This window comes from Toxoplasma gondii, chromosome VIII (genome assembly GCF_000006565.2).
Source record: "Toxoplasma gondii ME49 chromosome VIII, whole genome shotgun sequence".
Classification (NCBI taxonomy): Eukaryota; Apicomplexa; class Conoidasida; order Eucoccidiorida; family Sarcocystidae; genus Toxoplasma; species Toxoplasma gondii.
This window is the reverse complement of record NC_031476.1, coordinates 2,274,218-2,294,503: the sequence shown is the minus strand read 5'-3', so window position 1 is coordinate 2,294,503 and position 20,286 is coordinate 2,274,218. Positions and strand designations below refer to the sequence as shown.

General features: G+C 50.3%; 6 protein-coding genes across 6 annotated transcripts; 5 read left to right on the top strand and 1 right to left on the bottom strand.

The window, feature by feature from the left end:
- Window positions 1-414: 414 nt before the first annotated feature.
- Window positions 415-1,009, top strand: TGME49_232955 (hypothetical protein; the record flags this gene model as incomplete). Its single annotated transcript, XM_018780344.1, has 1 exon — window positions 415-1,009. The coding sequence occupies one exon, from the start codon at window positions 415-417 to the stop codon at window positions 793-795; it is 381 nt and encodes a 126-aa protein (XP_018636798.1). The 3' UTR covers window positions 796-1,009.
- Window positions 1,010-1,498: 489 nt separating this feature from the next.
- On the bottom strand, window positions 1,499-3,281 carry TGME49_232950 (hypothetical protein). Its single transcript, XM_018780343.1, has 12 exons — window positions 3,003-3,281; window positions 2,888-2,944; window positions 2,755-2,827; window positions 2,597-2,695; window positions 2,515-2,538; window positions 2,421-2,457; window positions 2,259-2,362; window positions 2,162-2,199; window positions 2,077-2,107; window positions 1,956-2,015; window positions 1,841-1,905; window positions 1,499-1,774 (listed from the first exon to the last, which is right to left on the bottom strand). The coding sequence occupies exons 1-12, from the start codon at window positions 3,174-3,176 to the stop codon at window positions 1,730-1,732; spliced, it is 807 nt and encodes a 268-aa protein (XP_018636799.1). The 5' UTR covers window positions 3,177-3,281; the 3' UTR covers window positions 1,499-1,729.
- A 1,131-nt stretch (window positions 3,282-4,412) lies between these two features.
- HSP20 (heat shock protein HSP20) lies at window positions 4,413-6,528 on the top strand. The gene is made up of 4 exons (XM_018780342.1): window positions 4,413-4,497; window positions 4,735-4,819; window positions 4,958-5,327; window positions 5,440-6,528. Exons 2-4 carry the CDS (start codon window positions 4,736-4,738, stop codon window positions 5,541-5,543), a joined length of 558 nt encoding a protein of 185 aa, XP_018636800.1. The 5' UTR covers window positions 4,413-4,497; window position 4,735; the 3' UTR covers window positions 5,544-6,528.
- A 1,309-nt stretch (window positions 6,529-7,837) lies between these two features.
- On the top strand, window positions 7,838-8,626 carry TGME49_232840 (hypothetical protein; the record flags this gene model as incomplete). Its single annotated transcript, XM_018780341.1, has 2 exons — window positions 7,838-7,902; window positions 8,452-8,626. 2 exons carry the CDS (start codon window positions 7,838-7,840, stop codon window positions 8,624-8,626), a joined length of 240 nt encoding a protein of 79 aa, XP_018636801.1.
- Window positions 8,627-8,993: 367 nt separating this feature from the next.
- Window positions 8,994-14,329, top strand: TGME49_232830 (vacuolar proton translocating ATPase subunit A, putative). Its single transcript, XM_002368111.1, has 6 exons — window positions 8,994-10,207; window positions 10,793-10,972; window positions 11,261-11,367; window positions 11,743-11,838; window positions 12,226-12,576; window positions 12,876-14,329. Exons 1-6 carry the CDS (start codon window positions 9,292-9,294, stop codon window positions 13,953-13,955), a joined length of 2,730 nt encoding a protein of 909 aa, XP_002368152.1. The 5' UTR covers window positions 8,994-9,291; the 3' UTR covers window positions 13,956-14,329.
- A 1,751-nt stretch (window positions 14,330-16,080) lies between these two features.
- On the top strand, window positions 16,081-20,162 carry TGME49_232815 (Erv1 / Alr family protein). Its single transcript, XM_002368109.2, has 4 exons — window positions 16,081-17,462; window positions 17,671-17,819; window positions 18,018-18,107; window positions 18,663-20,162. The coding sequence occupies exons 1-4, from the start codon at window positions 16,983-16,985 to the stop codon at window positions 18,709-18,711; spliced, it is 768 nt and encodes a 255-aa protein (XP_002368150.1). The 5' UTR covers window positions 16,081-16,982; the 3' UTR covers window positions 18,712-20,162.
- The last annotated feature ends 124 nt before the right edge of the window (window positions 20,163-20,286 follow it).

Here is a 20,286-nt window from a genome sequence, read left to right as displayed (position 1 = left end):
AGAAATGTCAATTGCAGGTATGTGGTCCGCAGAATTCATTCTCAACAGGCTTACTAAAACAGTAAATGCACAAAAGAACAACATCTAATACCCCGAGAAGGCGTCACAAGTCCATGCATGTGGGCAAAAGCGGGGTTTGTGCGCTGCAAGCGACACTCTGACTTCATACCGGGAAATTTGTATCCCCCTCTAGCACATGAGATGCAGGAAACCGTCACCAGGAGACATAAGGGGTTGTCGGTTGTATATACATAACATAATTTGTAATAAAAAAAAACGCGGTGTGAGGAGCTCCTCCACCTGCCCTGTTCAGCCGGGGTGACACTCTGTGATCCCTGCTCTGCGCCACAGCGGACACTTTTCCCTGCTCTGTTTCCAGCCTGAGGCGTTGCGCGTCTCATCATCACCCGAGAGATGGGGACCTCCGTCCCCATCCCACCGGAGACTGCGGCCTTGCAAGGGGCAGATTGTCACTTGTACCCGGTGCCAGGCAGGGAAGCGCGATTCTCCTGCCACCAACGGACGACCCCCACTCAGGTGACAGCGAGACGTTACGCTCACCGGTCGTTCCGTTACACGCTCTCCTTCTGCGCAACTGGCGCCATGCCAACACCCCCCTCGGGAACAGAAGTGACCCTGCAGAGACCTAACGGTCGCTACAGAAGCGGCTTCAGAGGAAAAGAGTACCACTGGACCAGCATTCCAGGCAATCCTCTCAATCTCCGTGAACATCGCCATTTCGATGGTAATTTTCTCCAGGACACCGGAGTAAGAAACTTTTTTTGCGGGTTATAGCGCTGTCCCCCGCTGGTCAGCGGTGAGGTTTCGTTGTCGCATGCGTGTCCGCCATGGTGTGTTTCAATAGAGTGCAACAAACGCGACTCTGCCGGGAACGAAGCTATGAGACTTGGTTTTCCTCTGAGGGTGCTCAAGTGTTCTTTCTCTTCACGCACGCGGGGGTTGTTGATGTCGTTTGGTCCACATTTCGTACTCCGCATCGTTCCGCTGAAGAACAAATCAATTTGGGTTCAGCATGATGTGGTTTTTGTCGGCCGTCACGCGATTGTCGTTATGCCGGTTCGTGAGCGCTGGTTGTCTGTACAAGTTTTGCGCTCAGATCCTTGACGAACCGTCATATCCGTATTCTAAAGGCATATATCATCTGTGGTGGACTCCCACACATCGAACTAGTGAAGAAATGCTCCTGCAAAGTATACGCCGCGAATCATAATGCATGGGAAACGAACGCCGGTGTTAGCCCGCAGGACCATTAGTGAAGTTTGAATTATTCTAAGCAAATGCGCTAGCTTGGGCACGGGAAATTTTAGAAGGGACTCCCGCCCACGTGACGCCGTATGTAGCTCAACGGAAACTGACTGAAGCACAATGGCAGATATGTCCGCGCAGAGTCACCCCGCTTTTCCTCCACAGTTTCCTAAACGATGAGGCGACAACAGAAAATGGTGGGGACAATTGAAATCAACAAGCGTCTCGCTGGTGTACAGAGAAGAGTTTAGTTGCCGAAGAAGTTTTTTTCAGAGTCAATCCCGTGGGATGCAGTTTTCGAGCCCGTCATGAAACGAGGAGCGGGTGCAGAAGCATAGCAACGGCTCGTGCATTACGCGAGAAGAACAGTTGTGTGGCTGTGAAGCGACAAGGCAAACGGAAAACTTAAAGCCAAAGCACATTAAATGTAGGGGCAAAACGCAGTTCGCGCGCCCCTCAACGACTACAATAGGTCAAACTCCGTGGTTTTTCCGCCGTCTTGAATGTTCTGCTGGAATACATTCTCGGAACCCGTATGCACTCCACGACAAACATGATTCACAAAGGTGCTTACATTATCATAGAGAGAACGCCCACCACAGGGTGTCGAGGAACTAAATAGGTATTTCAGCTGCCATCCTGAGACCAGCCATCTTTACCTCGAGGTGACAGCATTTACCACAGCATACCTGCATTTTGGCCTGTTGCGTAGGTAAACGCCGCCGCCAGTGAAACGATGAGGGTGATCACTATAAACCAAAATGCACGGGAAACGTTGTTGGGGCATGACGATACGTCCACAGAGCATACGTATGACGAATCGCGCAATGGAGCCAATCCACTGTAACTCCAATATCGACTCGCGCCGGTTGCCATAATGCTCAGGTCACCAAACCTCGAGAGTTGCTGTGTAGGAAGACGAGATGGAAGAACCTACAATGAGTGTTGGTAACAATACCGCTTCTCCTCGTAAGAAACATGTTTGCTGCTACCGTCTCCCGCTTCTTGCAAGAAGTCCGCAACTGAGAGGCATGCAGGTTGGTTTGAATAGCGAACAAAGACACCACGTTCCGGGAGAGCCAGGGAGTTGCAGAACCTGAGAAAGCAGTCACACACTTTCACTCTGGTGGCATCTCAGCAACTCCGTGGATCACCTTTGTGTATCCGGTTCCTCAAGCAGGTAGACGTAGTCTGAGAATGGTTTTGCTGCTGTAGCCCTTCAGTGACCACTACGTCTACGCTTGTTACCTGATGTCGAACGAGGTGAACATGCTGGTGGTTAGGTAAGGAAACGGGGTGGACCAAATAAATATCACGAGATTTGTGTTACCTTGCCACATTTCTCTGCACGTATCTGTGCAGGCGTCGATGTACACGTTGCCACTCGAGATTTCGTAGAGCATGAATTGTTTGAGGTGCTTGTATTCACCTGCAGATCAACAGCTTTTTGTTTTACTCGTGAGTGTTTACGATATCGGCGTATCTCACACGTAAAGGCTGCTTGGAAATTGCTAAGGAGTTTGAAGCAACGAGAGGGGTCAGGAGCCTCAGCAATTAGCCCCTAAAAAAGGGTTCTCATCAAACACGGGTTGAAGTGCACCAGCTTTTCCACTGTCCATACCCTTCGGAACTGGAATGTAGTAAGAGCAACGGACGTGCACGGTAGTAGACCAATGGTCTGGGAATAGCTGCCCTCTGTCGAATATGCGCCCACGAGGAAGCAAAAACAAACGCACCGCACACAGATCGGTATTGAATTTGGAGTAAAGTCTGTCAACTCGTATGCACGCGCCGACCGGTCGAAGATCCTCCCACGCTTCGGCGGGTCCTTCACTGGCTCGTACCTGGAGATTCACGCTGAAGACGATCAAAATGAAAAGAGATATATCTTCCTTCACTGTCGCCATCATCCTGGACAACCCAAAGTTACAAGGGACTCAGCTATCAGACGCAGTTGTAAATTTCCTGCAGTTTCCCTTCAGGAATGGAAAAGATAGCGAGACTCAGTTGTCCGCGATCTCTTCAAGCACACTAAGATTCGGTTGTACAGGTGTCTCTGTGTACATACAGGTGCGTGGAGGAAAAGCCAACTGAAACCAGTGCGTGTGAAGGGTGAGGAGGACGGCTCAACATCGAAGCAGTGTCTGCTTGTGTACACCAAGCCGTCTATCCCCCAATTCTGACCCCGAACCTTCAGTGTTTTACTGTGCACTAACGCCTTCTGCTATTGTGATTCTTATCTGAACGCCGTTTCTCCCCACCGATCTGTCATTGAAACAGGCACACTGAGCGAACGCCCTACGGAATGCTTGCTATGGCTCTGAATTCCGTCGTCCTGTAGAAGTGGCTAGATTCTGCCAAACCGGGAAGCAGGAAAACAATCTTCTTGGGTAATTTACCAACACTACTGCAGTAGTTCTGTGCATCTTCGTCTCGACTACCGGTCCAAATACCAAGTTGATAAACGCTCCCCGGCGGGAGTTGTCGCGACTATAATTGACGAAACAAGACATTCGCCTTCAGAGGCAATCGAATGTTCTTCCGTTCATGTGTTGACCGACATCTCCTCTAAAATTTTTGTAGTAGTCGCAAACACAGCTCTCCCAGCTTGCAATGGTGCATCTCACCTGGGGTTGGTGTCGTCCCCTGAAACAACGCTTTATGCCTTTTGAGTGAGAGTGTTGGCGCCATCTGGTGGCATGAGAGCCTCGCGTTAGCATTTTCATCATACAAGAACTGGAGGCATCTGAGGTGTCTTCTACCGAACACCTCTCTGCAGCGTTGTTTTGCCTAGTGGAAACGTCGCGTGCTTGCCAGCTCGTTCGCTAACCATATCGTTCACAGCAGTAGCAGCAGAAAGCATCGGCCCTTCCCGATATGGTTGCCTGACAAGAGTCCAACAGAAAAGACTGTGGAAAAAAGTTGGGCACGTGCGGGCATCTACGAAAAGCTACCTAGCGGTGTACATGGCGGCGCTGCGTCACGTTTCTCGTAGCGTGCTCGTCTCCTAGGGAATCTCCGCATGTGCTGCTAGTGCGATTTGCTGTTGCGCAGCTAATCCGCAGTTCAGCCCGATTGTGTCGTCCTCGACGCATGTGCATCCTTGAGTGGCGTGCGCTCACCGCTCGTCTCTGAACGAGCGATTCGCCTGTCGTTATTTCTTCTTCATCCAGAGAACGAGCATCCTTGATTCCCTCTTCTCCTCTGCGTTTTGCGTTACAAATTTGTCAAGTAAGTTGTTCTTCAGATCTTCTGAGCTTGTGGGAAATGTAGGATAGCGAGTCGCGTGGCAGTCGCTGCAACCCTGTGCAAGAGGAACACGACCGGGCGGTGAGACCCAACAGGATATCGAGTCGAAACAGCAAGCCTTGTTACGAGTCATTAGACGTCAGGAAAAGATTTGGGCGACTTTTGATTTGCGATGTTGCAATAAAAAATGTAGCCGAAAATGTGCTGTTGTGCTACCAGGATGAGTTGCTGTGGCGGTACGGTCGCTGAGCACGAGGTAGTGCTCGACAATACCGGCGACATGGACGAGATGCTTCCAGATCAGGTGAGTTGTTGCAAAGGTGGAATGCGAACAAGCCAGTGACAGACGATGTTCTCTTTCAAATTTCGGACGCACGAGTATTGCGACGGAGTCTTGCTCAGCGTCATATCTCAGTCTCTTACTCGAACATGCGGTGTACAGCTCATTCCATCCGTTCCGCGATCCGGCAACCTGCTGCTGGCTGCCAACAAAATCGCCGAGATTCAAGCACCGGCGGAAATCCGAAGTAAGATCACCTGGAGGCCAGGAGTTGACATTTTCTTCGATAAGAAGGAGAGCAGCATCGATTTGGTAATGGATTTACCCGGGTTCACCAAGGACGACGTGAGTGTCGAGGTCGGCGAAGGCCAACTGTTCATCTCTGGGCCTCGCTCGAAGAATGAGCTGAGAGAGAAATACGGGGCAAATTTGGTGCTGTCCATCCATGAGCGCCCCACTGGATTCTTCTTCCGCTCCTTCCAGTTGCCACCGAACGCCGTCGAAGATTCCGTCCGCGCAGTTATGACAAATGGTAGGTGTCAAACGGCCGGATTTGTTTGACGTGAGAGGTTAGTACACTTACCCTGGGTGTTCAAGTAAGCCACATAGGGACAGGCTCGTTTTTGTGCGTCACTGTTTCGCAGGATTGTTGGAGGTTAAAATCTCCTGCATTCAAACCCACGAAAAGAAGAAGGTGGAGGTTTTGCTGCCGGGGGCAGCCCAGGGCGAGAAGGCCTCAAAAAAGTAAAACGACATCATGACGACGCAGAGGAATGAGAATCATGGCCTTTGCATACGAAGCTGAATTTCGGCCGGAGCCGATGGGTTCCCGCTCCTTGTGGTATCTCGGGGAACTGCGTTTTTGACGATGTACCGTAAAGGCGCCAGCGGTTGAGATAAGATGCTTCCGTATCCGCAGGCAGCGCATGTTACCCTGTTTGCTACGATGCAGTTTCAGGGATTGTCACAGCGTCATCGTTGCAGGTACGTTCTTCTATGAAGCTTTGATTCCGTCTTAACTCACCTGACGAGTTTCTACTTTAAATGGCCGTTGAGTAAAACTCGTCGGCGGTGATAAGCCAGCAGACACACAGCTTGTTGTCTCCGGCAGTGCATCATTTGAATCTTAGTTTATGTCTGTACCCTCGCGATGCCAACCCCGACTGAACTGGAAAGCACCTTTCGGATGCTTATGAAGAAAGTCAACATCTGTTGAGTTACCCTAAATTTGTGAACGCAAAACGGGGTATGGGTGACAGTGAGCTTGAATCCCGCCGTCGCGTATTCACCCAGATGTTTGTAGATCATCTGACTTGGGTCGATGAGCGTTTGATTTCTCGCACGTTTGCAGTTCGTAGAAAAATATAATACCCTATTAGTGAATCATGTAGGGAATTAACATCCGTGGTGGAGATAAGGATAGCAGTGAGGGTAGGCAGTTGAGGTCTACACGAAGGAGCTTGTCGCATGAACGGAAATCGAACAGAGTTTTTCTGAATCATGATGGTAGTTTAGCCAACAGAACGACGCACACTAGGTAGTACAGGTAGGCACAAGGTGTGAGAAAACCAGAGGCAGCGTAGTCTAGAGGCATAACAATATGTATCAAATGTCTGTATCCGCGTGGCGTACACGTGGCGATATTTCCTCCTTGCTACAGCATCTGGCATCAGAACAAAGAAACTGCGTCTTAGTCACTTGCAGGCTAACGCCCGCGTCAAAGCGAAATTTTTGCCATTCTTTCTTATCATTATTGGCGAGTCATCGAAGCACACGGCTCGCCCTCTCCCACTCTGTGCATAAGGACCGTCGACGGAAACATGTACAAAACCATCCAACGGTTGCGTGTATGTGGCGCGTGATCAGTCAGTTTAATGGATGATTTCCGTTTTTTGGTCTGATCTCAACCGAACGGCGAGCTCTGTGTAGGTGGCGTCCCAGACGAAGGGATCATTTGTGCTGGGTCAACTGCTAGGCTGAAGTCAACACTGGAAAGATATTGTAGAGACATACCACATGCTCGCCGTCAGCTTTCAGCATCTAAAATTGGCCACTGACCCCCAACAACTCATATTGTGCGCTCTTAGCTGTTTAGGGAGCACAGCCGAAACAGATGTCATAGATACCATAGATACTCTTTCCTCCTTGTTAGGTGGGACGGTATGTTTTTGCTTGAGACTTTGTAGTACCTAGGATACTGGAAGTGACTCCAGTTATGAGATGCAGACAACCAAGTTCTTTATGATTGCTGTACACCACCACACCACTGGATTGCTTGATGACTAAAAGTGTAAATAGGTAAGACGGTGTCTTTTTGCTCCGGTAGGCTAACCACTGCTTACAATCAACAAATCTGAAAAGTGTGTATTAAACCTTAAGAGGACATCTTTCTTTTACCATAGTATCGTGTAGTGATATGTTCGTGCTGCAGAGAAGAAACCAGCGCTGACACCATGACGACGTGTGAGCCGCAGCGCTGGTTTCTTCTCTGCAGCACGAACATATCACTACACGATACTATGGTAAAAGAAAGACGTCCTCTTAAGGTTTAATACACACTTTTCAGATTTGTTGATTGTAAGCAGTGGTTAGCCTACCGGAGCAAAAAGACACCGTCCTACCTAACAGGGAGGAAAGGGCACCTATGACGTCTGTTTCCGCAGTGGTATCAGCAAACTAATTTACAGGGTTGGGCATGGCAGATAGAAGGCGCTGATCCTAGCGGAGAGTCAACACACCTTAACTCAGTTTCGTCCAACTCGACACGCACATGCGATAGTGTCCAAAGCAGGAGATGGCGCCTGTTAGACGTGTACATTTCCAGTGCTCCGGGAAAGGTCTCACCTGGTTGTCGTGCCCTAATCCCACATTCCACAGTTGCTGTCGTGTCACACTTCAGTCATAACGACTGTCGTACGACACACCTGTATCTGGCGGCATCCTCTGCATCGCGATCAGCCTCTGAGTTGAATACCCCCGGGTTACCGGACATTAGAGTCGATTTCCAGGCACAATCGGCACTTGGCTTGAGCAAGGGTGGGTATGCAAAGCCTCTTGTCCGTACTGAAAGATTCGGCATTCCTGATACCGGCCTTCAGATTCACAAGGTAAGCCAAAAGAATGATACACACGGTAGCGTAATATTGACAGTTTCGTGCTGTGTAAAATTCCCAAAAACTCATCCCCCTCTTCCCCCCCCGTTGGCACATACACTGGCTGATGCATGCGTCCCAGACCGCGCACCTGTGCCACGTCACACCACACGTGAGATGGAGAAAAAAGCGAGATGGAATACTGACGGGTGGCAGAACACCCTGCAGAACAGAATCCGTCACTTACACCTCCCGGAGAAGGCCCTTTTTACAGAGTAAACACTTTTGTCGCTGAGGGGAAAAAGCGATAGACAACGCCCACGAGCGCACCCGGCGCAAGCGATGCTGATGGTTCGGCCAAGCCAAAGGAAACCACCACATGCCTGCAGTAGATCTCCAGGGGAGGCTCGCCGCACGTCTGACAGCGGCTAACCATTTTCCCACAAGAGCAAAATAAAATTCACGCGAATCGCCCTCAGCGGAAGTTGCCGTTGATTGACGCGCTTCACGCTCAGGCGTGCTGAAACTTACGTTTTGCTTGCTTTGTTTATGTCCTCCCGCAAGGAAAGGATCGTTGATAATTCCGTACAAAGCCCGGAAGGCAGCGACCGCCGCGTGGCTGCCGTCGCTATTGCAAAACAGCGAACAGCATAGGAGACCGCGGGAGCTGGTGGCTGCCGTGCCAGCTTTTTTCACGTGGAGTAGGGAAAGAGTACTCGACTTCTTCCCTTCCGCGTAACGATTTATGCGTCCTTTTTGAATGACTGTTTTCTTTTCTTCTCACCACCCTGCGTTTTGGAGGTGAGTATTGCCACTTTTCCTGTGTTTTTCCCATATCGTTTGCATCACCTTCTCTCCCGTGACTATCGTCGTCCACTTCGACTTTCACAGTGCAATTGCCAAGTCTTCTTTTCTTTTCGGATAGCTCTTTTTTGCGTCATGGACACAACTGTCACTGGCCGTGCCTCACCGCTGCAGTTCGTGTGCCGCGAGGCCTCTCTCGTGGAGAACGGGAACCTGTCAGTGTAGTTCTCTGTTCCCGAGGGATGGTGTGAAGTCTTCACCAGGATCCTTTCCACATTGTTCGTACTGTTGTCTCTTCCGCTTCGGTTATTCTTGGCTGCTTGGTCTCTTGCCTCATAGACTGGGGCGCTTCTGTTACCATGCAGCCCGGCTCTCTGGTCGAGGGCAATTCGCGCCGGTCTCTTTAGGCAGGCCGATCGCTATCGATCATATGTCTTTTGAGGAGATACAGGGGTATCCTCGATTGTTTTCAGCCGCCGTTCTCTCTGGCTTGTGTGGCGGCGGCTTCAGCTGTCTGTATCAGCTGAAAGTCTGTTGGGACACTGAGACAGGCCACCGTGGAGCAAGGACATATATACTGCAATTTTAGGGTTTGACAAGATGACCACTCTACGCAGCGAGCCAATGCTCAGGGGCACCCTTGTTCTGCCCTCCGCACTTCCGCTGGCACATGGCTGCCTCGAAGCGTTGGGGAGACAAGGCTCTGTCCACTTCCTAGACATGAACGCTCACTCTCTGACTCGCCAGTTCAACACGTATATCCAGCGCATAGACGAGATGGAGCGTATCATCCGCTTTCTAGAAGAGGAAGTGAATCGCTTGCAAGACGCAGGCGCAAAGATTATCGTTGGCCCGGAAGGCGCGCAGAACTTCCTGGACAACGATAAGAGCTATCAGCTGGACAAGGTGGAAGAGGCACTGAACCGCCTACATGCACAGTTCGTGCGCTTCAAAAGTAACAACGCGGACCTCATTCAGCAGAAGAACGCGGCTCTCGAGGAGAAATGCGTGATGACAACGGCAGTGCAGCAGTTGCAAGGGTCGGCTATGAAAGACGGCTTTAGCGCAGGCGCGCAGAACAGCCCTGCTGACGGCACAGCAGCGGGCAACTCCGAAGAAGAAGTTGCTAAGGCTTTGTTGAGGCAGGATGACAATAAAGACATGACGCCGAATGCAGATGACCCAGAGGCGGGGTTGACCAAGACTGAAGGGGGTAGCTCTGGTTCCAGTGTATCGACAGTCGCTGGCATGATTGCCACATCCGCCATCGGCAGATTCCAGCGCATGTTGTTTCGGACAACCAGGGGAAATGCGTTCTGTTTCTTTCAGTCAACCGCCGAGAAGCTTGTAGATAGTAACACGGGAAACGAGGTTGAAAAGGGTGTTTTCGTTATCTACTACCAAGGAGCCGCACACTCCCTGCTTCGTGAAAAAATCGTGAAGGTCTGTGCGGCGTTCGATGCCAAGCCGTACGAGTGGCCACATAGCGCTGAGGAGGCCGCCACGCGCCTTGCTGGTATGAGAGACGTAAACGAAGAGAGGGAATTTAGCGTATGGATAGTCATGGAGTTCATCACAACAGTTCCCTAGAGAACGTCTGTTGACAGCCTTCCAAAGATGGCATTCTTACCGCGCGTACAGCACACTGCGTAGCCAGTGGTGACGTTTTGTAGTCACTCGCGTTTTGTTGGTGTGAGAGGTGCGGTTTGACAGACCGTTTCGTCGGCGGGTACTCATATATGGAGGTGCAGCAGTAATTCCAAACAATAGAGGAGCGGACTATTATTCGCATGTACCAAGTGTAAACTCATTCGTGGGTTTGTATTCTTGGCTAGTGTGATGTTGACTTTCTCATACGTGTATTTGCCTAGATTTCTTAACATACGAAGGATCCTAGCGCTGAAGCTTTTCATGTGACGCTGTTCAGTGACAGGATTCGTAATTCGCAGGATGTGGCTGTACTCTTTGATCTTGTCCAAAATGTTCTGACAGCTTTGACAATTGTATGTGTGAAAGCCGAGGAGACAGGATAATGCCGCGAAGGTATGCTACGCTTGTAGACATTTGTTTTTGTGTGTGGTATTTCGTGGCGCTCGCACAGGGTTGCAGAGTTTGCTGGACGACAAGGAGCGCGCCCTCGCTGCCTATGAGAAATATTTTCTCAGTGAAATCAGTTTGCTTCTAGAAGTCACGAGACCTGGCGGCTCTTCCTTATTGGAAGAATGGAAAATGTTCTGCCAAAAGGAGAAAGCAGTGTACGCCACTCTTAACCAGTTTCAAGGTGAGATGGGTTCCCAACTTGACAACGACTGGGTAGTTCGACATCACGGCCGTCAGTGCTTAGGAATTACTCCTTAATTAAATGCTTGCTGTTGCTGTTTCTCCCTTGCATGCACGTAGAATGACAGTGCTTATGGCTCTTACAAGAGCTGCGATAGAAAATCGGAGGATATGGTTTTGTCGACACCAGGCAGGCAACTATAGTTCTTGCGGAGGTCTTTACTTTGATGAATTTTTTTGTGGTCGCCATGCCTTCTGTGAAAATGGTATGCTGGTTGGTTTCTCTCAGGAAAAGACATGACACTCCGGTGTGACTGCTGGATCCCTCGGGACAAGGAGGAGGAAATTCGGTCCATACTGAAGGACGTCAGCACTGATCCCAACGGGGAAGAGCAGGTGAGTTGCCTCTCGTCGGTGAACGGGACTATCACAAACGAGATTATGATGGCGCAGAAGTGGTTTGAATTCGTGAGTGAATGTGAAGCGAATCGCACACCCATCACGGAACGTAGCCACTGGCACGAAGATGTGAGTGCGAGACTAAGAAATTGAGACCAGTGGGACGCCACGCATACGTGTCAGAACAGCATTTCTGCCAGCCTTCGGTGTATATTTGGTTTAGGGAACGGCACATTTATCGGTGTCTGCATAGAGCTATCCTCGAATCACACAGCTGATACGCTTATATGCATGTGTGTCGTTAAGAGTTCACGTGCATAATGTACATCCTCGGTAATTTACTTGCGTGTGTCGATTCTCTGGTGCCTCCAGGCGTCTGCATTTCTGTTAATTGAAAAAGGACAGCCCACAGCTATGCCGCCCACGTACTTCAAAACGACCGAGTTCACGGAGCCGTCGCAGGTCATGGTAAGCACGTTGTAGTTTTTGTCTGTAACCACAGGGGGGAATATCCAGCGTACATTTGAAAAACCAGTGTTGCAAGACAAGCTGTACACAACTTATGGTACTCACTTTCGTAATATCATTCCTGGCGTAGGATGCCGCTGAAATTGGTGCCGGTAGATGGGTCGTGTTCAGGGCCATCTCGCTGTCCACGCTGGTTTCGCACCACTGTATACTGACTTCCGCAGTGGTAAGGTGGCATCTTGGGGAATAGTGAGCAGAAGTGTGGACCGTAGCCTTGCTGGCATTTCAACCATGCTGCTTTCGTGTCTAGCTTCGTTGCGAAAGTGACCTGGTGTCACTGGATTCTGACTCAATCGAGAGAGTGTGCATTGCTTGTCTTTTGTATAGGTTGACACCTATGGCGTTCCGCGGTATCAAGAAGCAAATCCTGCAGTCCTAACCACCATTACTTTTCCCTTCTTGTTTGGCGTGATGTACGGAGACATAGGCCACGGGCTCTGCGTTATGCTGATGGGTTTGTGGCTGCTGTTCCGGGCAAATGCACTGAAGCAAGACCGGACTGCGGCGCTCCATGGTGCAGTCAAGTACCGGTATATGGTGTTTCTTATGGGTTTTTTCGCCTTCTTCGGCGGCTTTATGTACAACGACTGGTTTGCGCTGGGTTTAGACATCTTTGGATCGCGGTGGACACTCAAAGGCGCTGAAGCCGGAAGTAGCAGCATCACAATGCGGAAAAAGGTAGGCGGAACGTTTAAGGATTGCACGTAGAAAGAACCGTTGGCACCTCTAGCAACCGGGAAAACCCTGTCTCGTATCTGCGAGGTTTTCGGCTGCGTTGATAAGGAGGGGGTTTTGTAGGACGTTTGTGTCCATAGCGCAGTTGGTTACCGCGACTTTTCAGTGGCCAGCACATGCTTAGGGTATAGGCGTCTCTTGAAGCTCTGGACCACAATGTTGCAATGTTTCGACTTCAATGTGCAGACATATTTTTGGCGAGTGACTGGGTTTTTTGGGATCTCGTGTTGCTGATGCTGCAGGATGGTGAGTTTCCATACCCGTTCGGCTTCGACCCCGCATGGAAAGGAGCGACCAACGAGTTGTTGTTTACAAACTCCTTCAAGATGAAATTTTCGGTTATTGTCGGTTTCGCCCAGATGTTTGCCGGAGTCTTGCTCAAGGGGTCGAATGCTATTTTTTTCCGGGAGCCCCTGGACTTCGTGTTCGAATTCATTCCTCAAGTCATGTTCATTTGCTCCTTGGTTGGCTACATGGACTTTCTGATTCTGTATAAATGGGCGACACCAGCGGACCAGAACAAGCCCAATCTTATCAACACGATCATCAACATGTGCATGCTGGCCGAGGTCAAGAGCGAAGACGAGATGTTCTCGAACCAGCAAACGGTGGAGCGCATCCTGCTTGTCTTCATGGTGATTTCCATTCCGCTCATGTTGATTCCAAAGCCGCTGATCCTTTGTTCGCGGCTGAAGAAAAACCACCCACCCGGGGCACATAAAGAGCGGCTAAGCTCAGGAAAAACAAACAGTTCGACTATTGAACTGGAACACGCTCCCAGCGGGGGTGCGAATGGTGCGGGCGCGGCAGCAGCCGTGGGAGACGGGAACGAGAATTCGGCAATCGAGGCGGGCCTGAGAAAGCAGGGTACGACGGAAGAGAGAGAAGGGAATGTACTGTCTGTCATCAAGGAAGAAATTGGTGAAGAACACGAGGGCCCGGGCGACATTTTCATTCACCAGATGATCGAGACGATCGAGTTCATTCTTGGCACGATCTCCAACACGGCGTCCTATCTTCGATTGTGGGCACTGTCCCTCGCCCACCAGCAGCTTGCTCTAGTCTTCTACACGCAAACAGTGGTGCGAGCAATCGAACTCACGGACAACACGACGTTTGTCGCCCTTGCACTGTTTGTTATTTTCGCGGCCTATGCCTGCATCACGTTCGCTGTCATCCTGTGTATGGATTTTCTGGAAGTGTCTCTTCATGCCTTGAGGCTCCAGTGGGTGGAATTCCAAAACAAGTTCTTCAAGGGCGACGGATACAAGTTCGCGCCTCTGTACTTCATAAAGCTTCTCCAAGGCGAGGATGATGCGTAGAAAATCGTTCGTTGTCGTTTATCAGGTGGTATGTTTCGCAGACACTCTAGGGCCGTCGCGTTTTTTCTCTCGCCGAAACTACCTTTTCCCGCCAGGCAAGGATGCATATTAGGCGTGTCCTGCCGTCCTCGTGGTCCTACGGTCATTTCTTTGTATTTGATTCAGAACACTGAATTGGCCAAGAAATACCGGTTTAAAGTAATTCGGGAATTATTCGGACTATTTTTGCTGCGGGATGGCAACCTTCCCGTCTTTCGGTCTTGGCTTGTCTTTTTGAAGGCGTTACGGATCTGAAACGTACTACCTAGTTGCAGCCAAGCTTGACGCGGATGTTCCATGCTCGACAGGCGGCACCCGGTTAGCTGGATGTACGTCTAAGAAATTGGCACGCGGTGCCGTGTAGCTGGCATATGTGGGACCAGTGGGAGTTCTGCCGGGATTCGCTTCAGGAAGTTTTATGGATCTGGAGAAGGATAGCGTCAAGGCAACTCGAACTATTCCAAATCATACGTACAAGAACGCGTTTACGTGCTAGAATCTTAACACTGGTGTACTTGAGAGCTCGACGTGCTTTCTGGAGCGGGCGAATCTATCGACGCAAAGCGAACCCCTCAACTTGCAAAAACTATAAGTTTCTGCCTGAAACGCGTGCCGACGTAAGACTCGAAATGGTGGCGGAGCATTTTTGGTGCATATTCAATCCGCCCTACTTCTTGTTGAAGGCTGTAATAGATAAACCCCAGGCTGAACGCCACGGCGGCACCACAAACGATACTCGCTGCAGTCGGTGGGTTTGATGTACATGCGTCTCAGTTGAATTGAGATTCAGCCATCAATTTTTGCTACGAACTGATTGCTTCGCGGGAATCTGAATTCACTGGCTCTACCTGGTTTCTCAGTGCCGCTAAAGCTGCGGGCCTCACGCGTCTGCTTCACATGTTTGCCGCGACGGCATGCACCCTTTCTGTTACACGTGTATTCAAGTGTTTTCAAGATGGAAGGACAGCTCATACCTTCGTCTGCGACAAGTAAGGTCAAATATTGTACTCAGATCAAACAGCTGATGATTACTGGAAACGGGCAACGCAAATGCACGTCGCCTGACAACAACCTGCCAAATGTTGAGGGTCACCGAATTTCATGAAAAGCTTAATTGAACTTCGAGAGGCAGCAGATTGTTACACCGACCCAGCAGACTTGACTCATTTACTTCCAGCGTCCATGTTTTTCTCGGCAAACCGAAGACCAACCCTCTGCGAGAACAGCATGAACTTTTTCACACAGCGCCGCACACACTGCTGCTCAGTATCATCAAGATCCTTTGCTCGAAACTGAGTGATGCATTCGTTGAAACACCGCTCCACTACCGAGTTGTAAGTATCCATGGTATCCTTTATGTGCAACTGATTCAACTCCTTCATCACTGCCGCCTGCTCTGCAGGCGACAGGTTCTGCATTTGCGGTCCACCACTCATTGTCGACACGAGTGTTGGCGTCCGCGCCTTTCTGCGAATTTGAGTCAAAAACGAAGCGGATGATTCTCTGTTGTGGGACAGTCTCCAGCAGGGAAAGGCTGAACACAGACGAGTAGCTGAAACCAGTTCTGGGTGACAACGAAATTGCAGGACAGTAACGAGTCTTGGACGTGCCGTGGTAGTGGCGGGCGCCTTACGCAGGTCAACAGCGGTACTTGAGAGGGCTTATTTACACAAAAAACGATGCATGGTCAACGAGCCGATCCAGAACGCACATTACATTGAGCCGTCATGAGATGCGAGAGACAGTAGTATCAATGTGACGAACAACGGCCGAGACGGCGCATACGTGGGAGCAACGAGCAGCTCCCGCACGAGAACTGCTTCACAGCTCCCGAGTCGCCTTTTGCACCCGCGAACACCTCTTGGACATCACTGAAAACGGTAGAATTCAATAAAAGGGAAGGACCATACGACTCGCTTCAACATTGACCTGGTTCCGAGTCATACGTTCTTTCCTTCTGACCAATAACGTGTGCATGCACTCGGGGACACTCGTTCCAGGTCCCGTCTCTGCGTATCTTCGGGACAACAGCATGCATGCCCGAATCCACAGCCTCAAAGAACAACATGTTTTCGCCTCTTCTCAGCTAAGATTTCCTGAAGAGACTCAATATTTAAACTTAACTATTTCTCAAGTTTCAGCTGTGGATTGGAACTGTAGTTAAACCTAAAAAAGGGAACTGTGACTCCGGTCGTGCAGTTGGCGGGCAGATTTGCCGCTTGTGCGCAGTGTCCTTGCATGTCGGTTCCACACTATATGGGGCAGCGAACGCTTTCATGTGCCTGATCGTGTGACTTGGTTTACTGTTGCCGCCCTAATGTCATCTTTGGCCCCGTGGTGGCGACTTTGAGGCGAGTTATTGTGTCGAGTGGAAGGGTGAGAAGAACCTCCGGCGCACGAAGACTAGTCATACAAACCACTGTAGTGAATGAACTGAGAGGACTGGTGGTCTGTCTCTTTTTCGGGAGGTCCTAGCGTCTGAACAAAGAGACTAGACTCGCAACTCAGCTATGCATGAAGGCAGCAGAGCAAAAGATATCTTTGTTTTTTGTCCGGAGTGACAAGCCCTATCAATAATCGCTGCTGATCGCTGGCCGACATTCTACGCAGCCAAGCGCTCTCCTTGACGCATGCATCGGTCGTCTTTGGACGTTTTGATGGCCCTCAGCTAAAACTGACTGATGGAATTGTATGTATGGTACCTAAAGGATGTACAAGAAGTTTCTTTCGGTGTCCGTCGTCTTCGTGCCTGCCTGTGTATTACCATCCAGCGTCCGTGTCTTTTTCCCGGCGGCATTCACGCTGGAGCTCGCAAGTCTTTAACTTAAAGGAGCATGACAGACCAGAATTATTCTCAGAAAGTGTTTTCTTCGGAACAAATGCTTATTCGACAATTTCAGCTGTCACGTGATCTGCTCTTTTTTTGTCGTAACGACAGGTGTGCATCTCGTTGGCGATCTCCGCTTCGTTATCTTGCGACAGAGCAGAATGGGGAACTCTGCGGGGGCGTATTCGTTCCGAAACCAACAGGTTTCAGCAACCGTGCCGACAAGCAGAGAGAGTTCCCTCGAGGACGCGAGGAAGCAGCCTTCCCGCAGTAATGCATCGACAGGTTCTGTTTCCTCTTCTACCACCAGTTTCGGAGGGCAAAATGCGAACACTTCACCAGACTTCATTGGTATGCCAACTTTCGGCGTGGAGGGCGAAGGGGTCGACAGCTCAAATGGGACGCGGTCTGTCGCAGTCAGAGTGACTCTGCCAGCAGTCTCTGGAGGCGGCGCCCATGTTTCCGGTGTCACTACCGCTCCAGCAGGTGTAACTCCGCAGGGGGCTCAGATTTCGATCCCGTCTGTGGAGTCCGGGATCGGGCCGGAGAGTGACGCACAGAGGCCGTCGATGCATCCTCCGATTCACTTCTGCGCAGAAACAAACGATCCACAAGATCCGTGCAACGCGCAGTGGTTGTTGGTAAGTTGGAAACCAGGAGGCGGGCCTTCTCAGACCCCCACTTCGCAGGATTGGTGAAGCACTCTCGAGACGCTTTTGCAGCGAAACGGTACTTATCTTATGGCAGACAGAAATGCTCGTCGCGTGTATCTCGATGATCGCGCCGGACCCTTGCAAAGCCGGTTCTTTGGACTAGAAACTGGGATCCTTTTTGCGTCGTTTTTCGCAGTTGTGGACGTACGCAGCGTATGCGTCGCCTAGGCCAAGTGCTGAAGAGCAGCGGCATCTGCGCGTATTTTTCGAAGAATTCCCAGACCAGTGCACTTTCGGCCCCGCTGCGAGATGTTACAGCGAAGCTGTCAAGACGTTCCCACCACGGTAAGCCCTCTAGATCGGGTCTGCGATGAAATGGCGGATGAGGGTTGAATCCCAAGGAGAGAACAATTGCGTTCGGCCACTGTGATGTCTAGGAATGAATTGGGAGGTGCTCATACATAGGCGCGGAACGCCTGACAATGCCAGCACCTTCAACAAGATGCGCGTGTTTGCCGTGGCGTCTCACTTGTTTTTTTCCAGGGTAGAAAGTCGGCGGGACTTGATGTTGTGGCTGTGCTTGGTTGAGAACCAGTGTCGGTTAAAGCTGGACATGCCGACACGGCCTTGCAGGTACGCGTTCATCACGAGGATAGAAGCACACTTGCCATCGGAGTTGAGGGCTTTGCACAACATGCCGTATGCGTTTCATGGGAAAATACACGCTCAGGATCAGGAATACGGTAGCTCACTCACAGCGCAGCAAGGTGAAAAAACATCGAGACGGCCTCGTGTTGTTTTTGAAACAGCCGGGCTGTCGCAAGCTTTAAAACACAGAGAGCACTGCTAGTGTTATCCATTATAAGATGAAGTTAGATCTACAGCAGTTAATTTGAGTGGTATCCGCCCGCTGGACATTAAAACGTAGAGTTCAAGAGACATAAACGTTCTCGAAAAGCTTTGCGGCCGCAGGTGGTCGTCTTACCCCGGCAGCATCACGACAGAAACGTCAGAGGTTGTTTGCGTGCCGGAATACTTAGAGCTCCACACATCTGGCGCGTCGACCGTTTACGGACTCTCGCCGTTAAGCGATTAAGAACGTACCGGTGGAAGGGTGTTTCTATTTTTCACCAAACATGTTGTGAAGAAGCCAACGCGATTGCTTTGAATGATGGATCTCGGCTTCAGGTACAGCGAACTCGTCCGTCGGTGGAGGTATGACGATGGCTACCTGTGAAAAGCACTGTCTGGTCAGCATGGAAGCGACCGTTTGTGTGGGAGTGAAAAATTTGCTCGTGGCAGTTCAGTCTCCGTCACCGCCTCGACCATAGCACATGACGGAAGCCGAAAATCGCTACCCGGACTTTTTTTGTTGCTGACACGCCCGATATCTGTTTGTTCATCTCATGTCGACCGTCTTTCTCTAAGGCTGAAGTCGTTCCACTTTGCTTTGCTGATGGTGTTCACTTCCGGTTCTATCACAAAACCGGTACAGACGGGCAATATAGCTGTGTACTGTAAATGAATGTGATGTACGCGGACCGCACCGGCGGAATAGGCTTGACATCTGGCGGCATAAGGGAGTAGTGTTCGTCAACGGGTTACTCAATCAGGTCGGTGATTTGTCAGCATTTTTGTGAGTGCTGAGTTTGAAAGGAAATACGAGGGATGTCAAACAGTGGATATAGTGAATGAAACCGTTAGGGACTTGTGGGCTATTGAGTGTGCTGAGACTGCAGTGAACCCTGCGTGGTCTGCCGGTTAGGCATATTATGAGTAGAGAAAATGCCAACTCTAGCAACACACGATGTGCTGCGGCGTGCACTTTGCCCCGTGTGGGAGTGCTAACTGTGAATACGCTGCACACTTCCCCTACGTAATGACGTACTAATTTTTTGAGTATGCAAGCGAAACATGGATAGATAAGTAGTGCTCGGGCGCTGATCGAAATCGAATGCGTCTCAGCTGTCAGCCTGAGCTGATGGAGGATAGAGTAATTGTGCGCATCTACAGTGGTCGCATGTGTGTTTGTCTTTCTACATAAGCTAGCGGGGGAAGCGTGAACAGGACATGCGAACATCCAGCACACTGGATGAAAGGTATATAGATGTGTAACCATTCATATATGCATAAGCCAATGCCAAAAGCTTAGTAGCATTTCGTACGGCGGTAGATAAGAATGCATGGGGTGCATGAGCTAGAGGAATACCCAGCGACAGACAAGCAGCATGAGGGCCGAGAATAGTTGATTGCGTCCCGGGCACGGTGGCGCTACACAGAGACACCTCCGTTAAAACACCTTCTTAAGCAAACTCCACACATGATATCGACTTACACGAAGGCGAACCAATGTTCCGTGCAAGGGTGAAAACGGACTGTTCTCGGTTGCTCATGCCAGCAACGGAAGGCTGCAGGTCACGTCTCATCCAAAACGCGACAAGCGGAGATGAAAACAATTGGTTTCTGTCCCTTACGTTCAAAAGCATCAAGCTTACGACGTGCACTATCGCGTCAGCTCCGGTGGCCTTTAGCGTCTGACTCCGCCCTGCGCACAGCCGGATCGTGGCACTTTCCCACCCAAGTGTTTGGTAGTTCATCTTTTGGACTGGTAGTCTCGCACCTGCCAGGAAAGGCACTGGCGAAACAACACTTCTGGAACAAAGAGTTTCGTTCAAACTTCTTTATATATATATATATATATCGATATATATGTGTGTGCCAGTGCATGGCGCAGCCGTTCGCTGATTTCGACGAACATGACTGGAAAGTTGCCTAGAAGATCCCTGAGAATGTAATTGTTCCCGGCGATTTC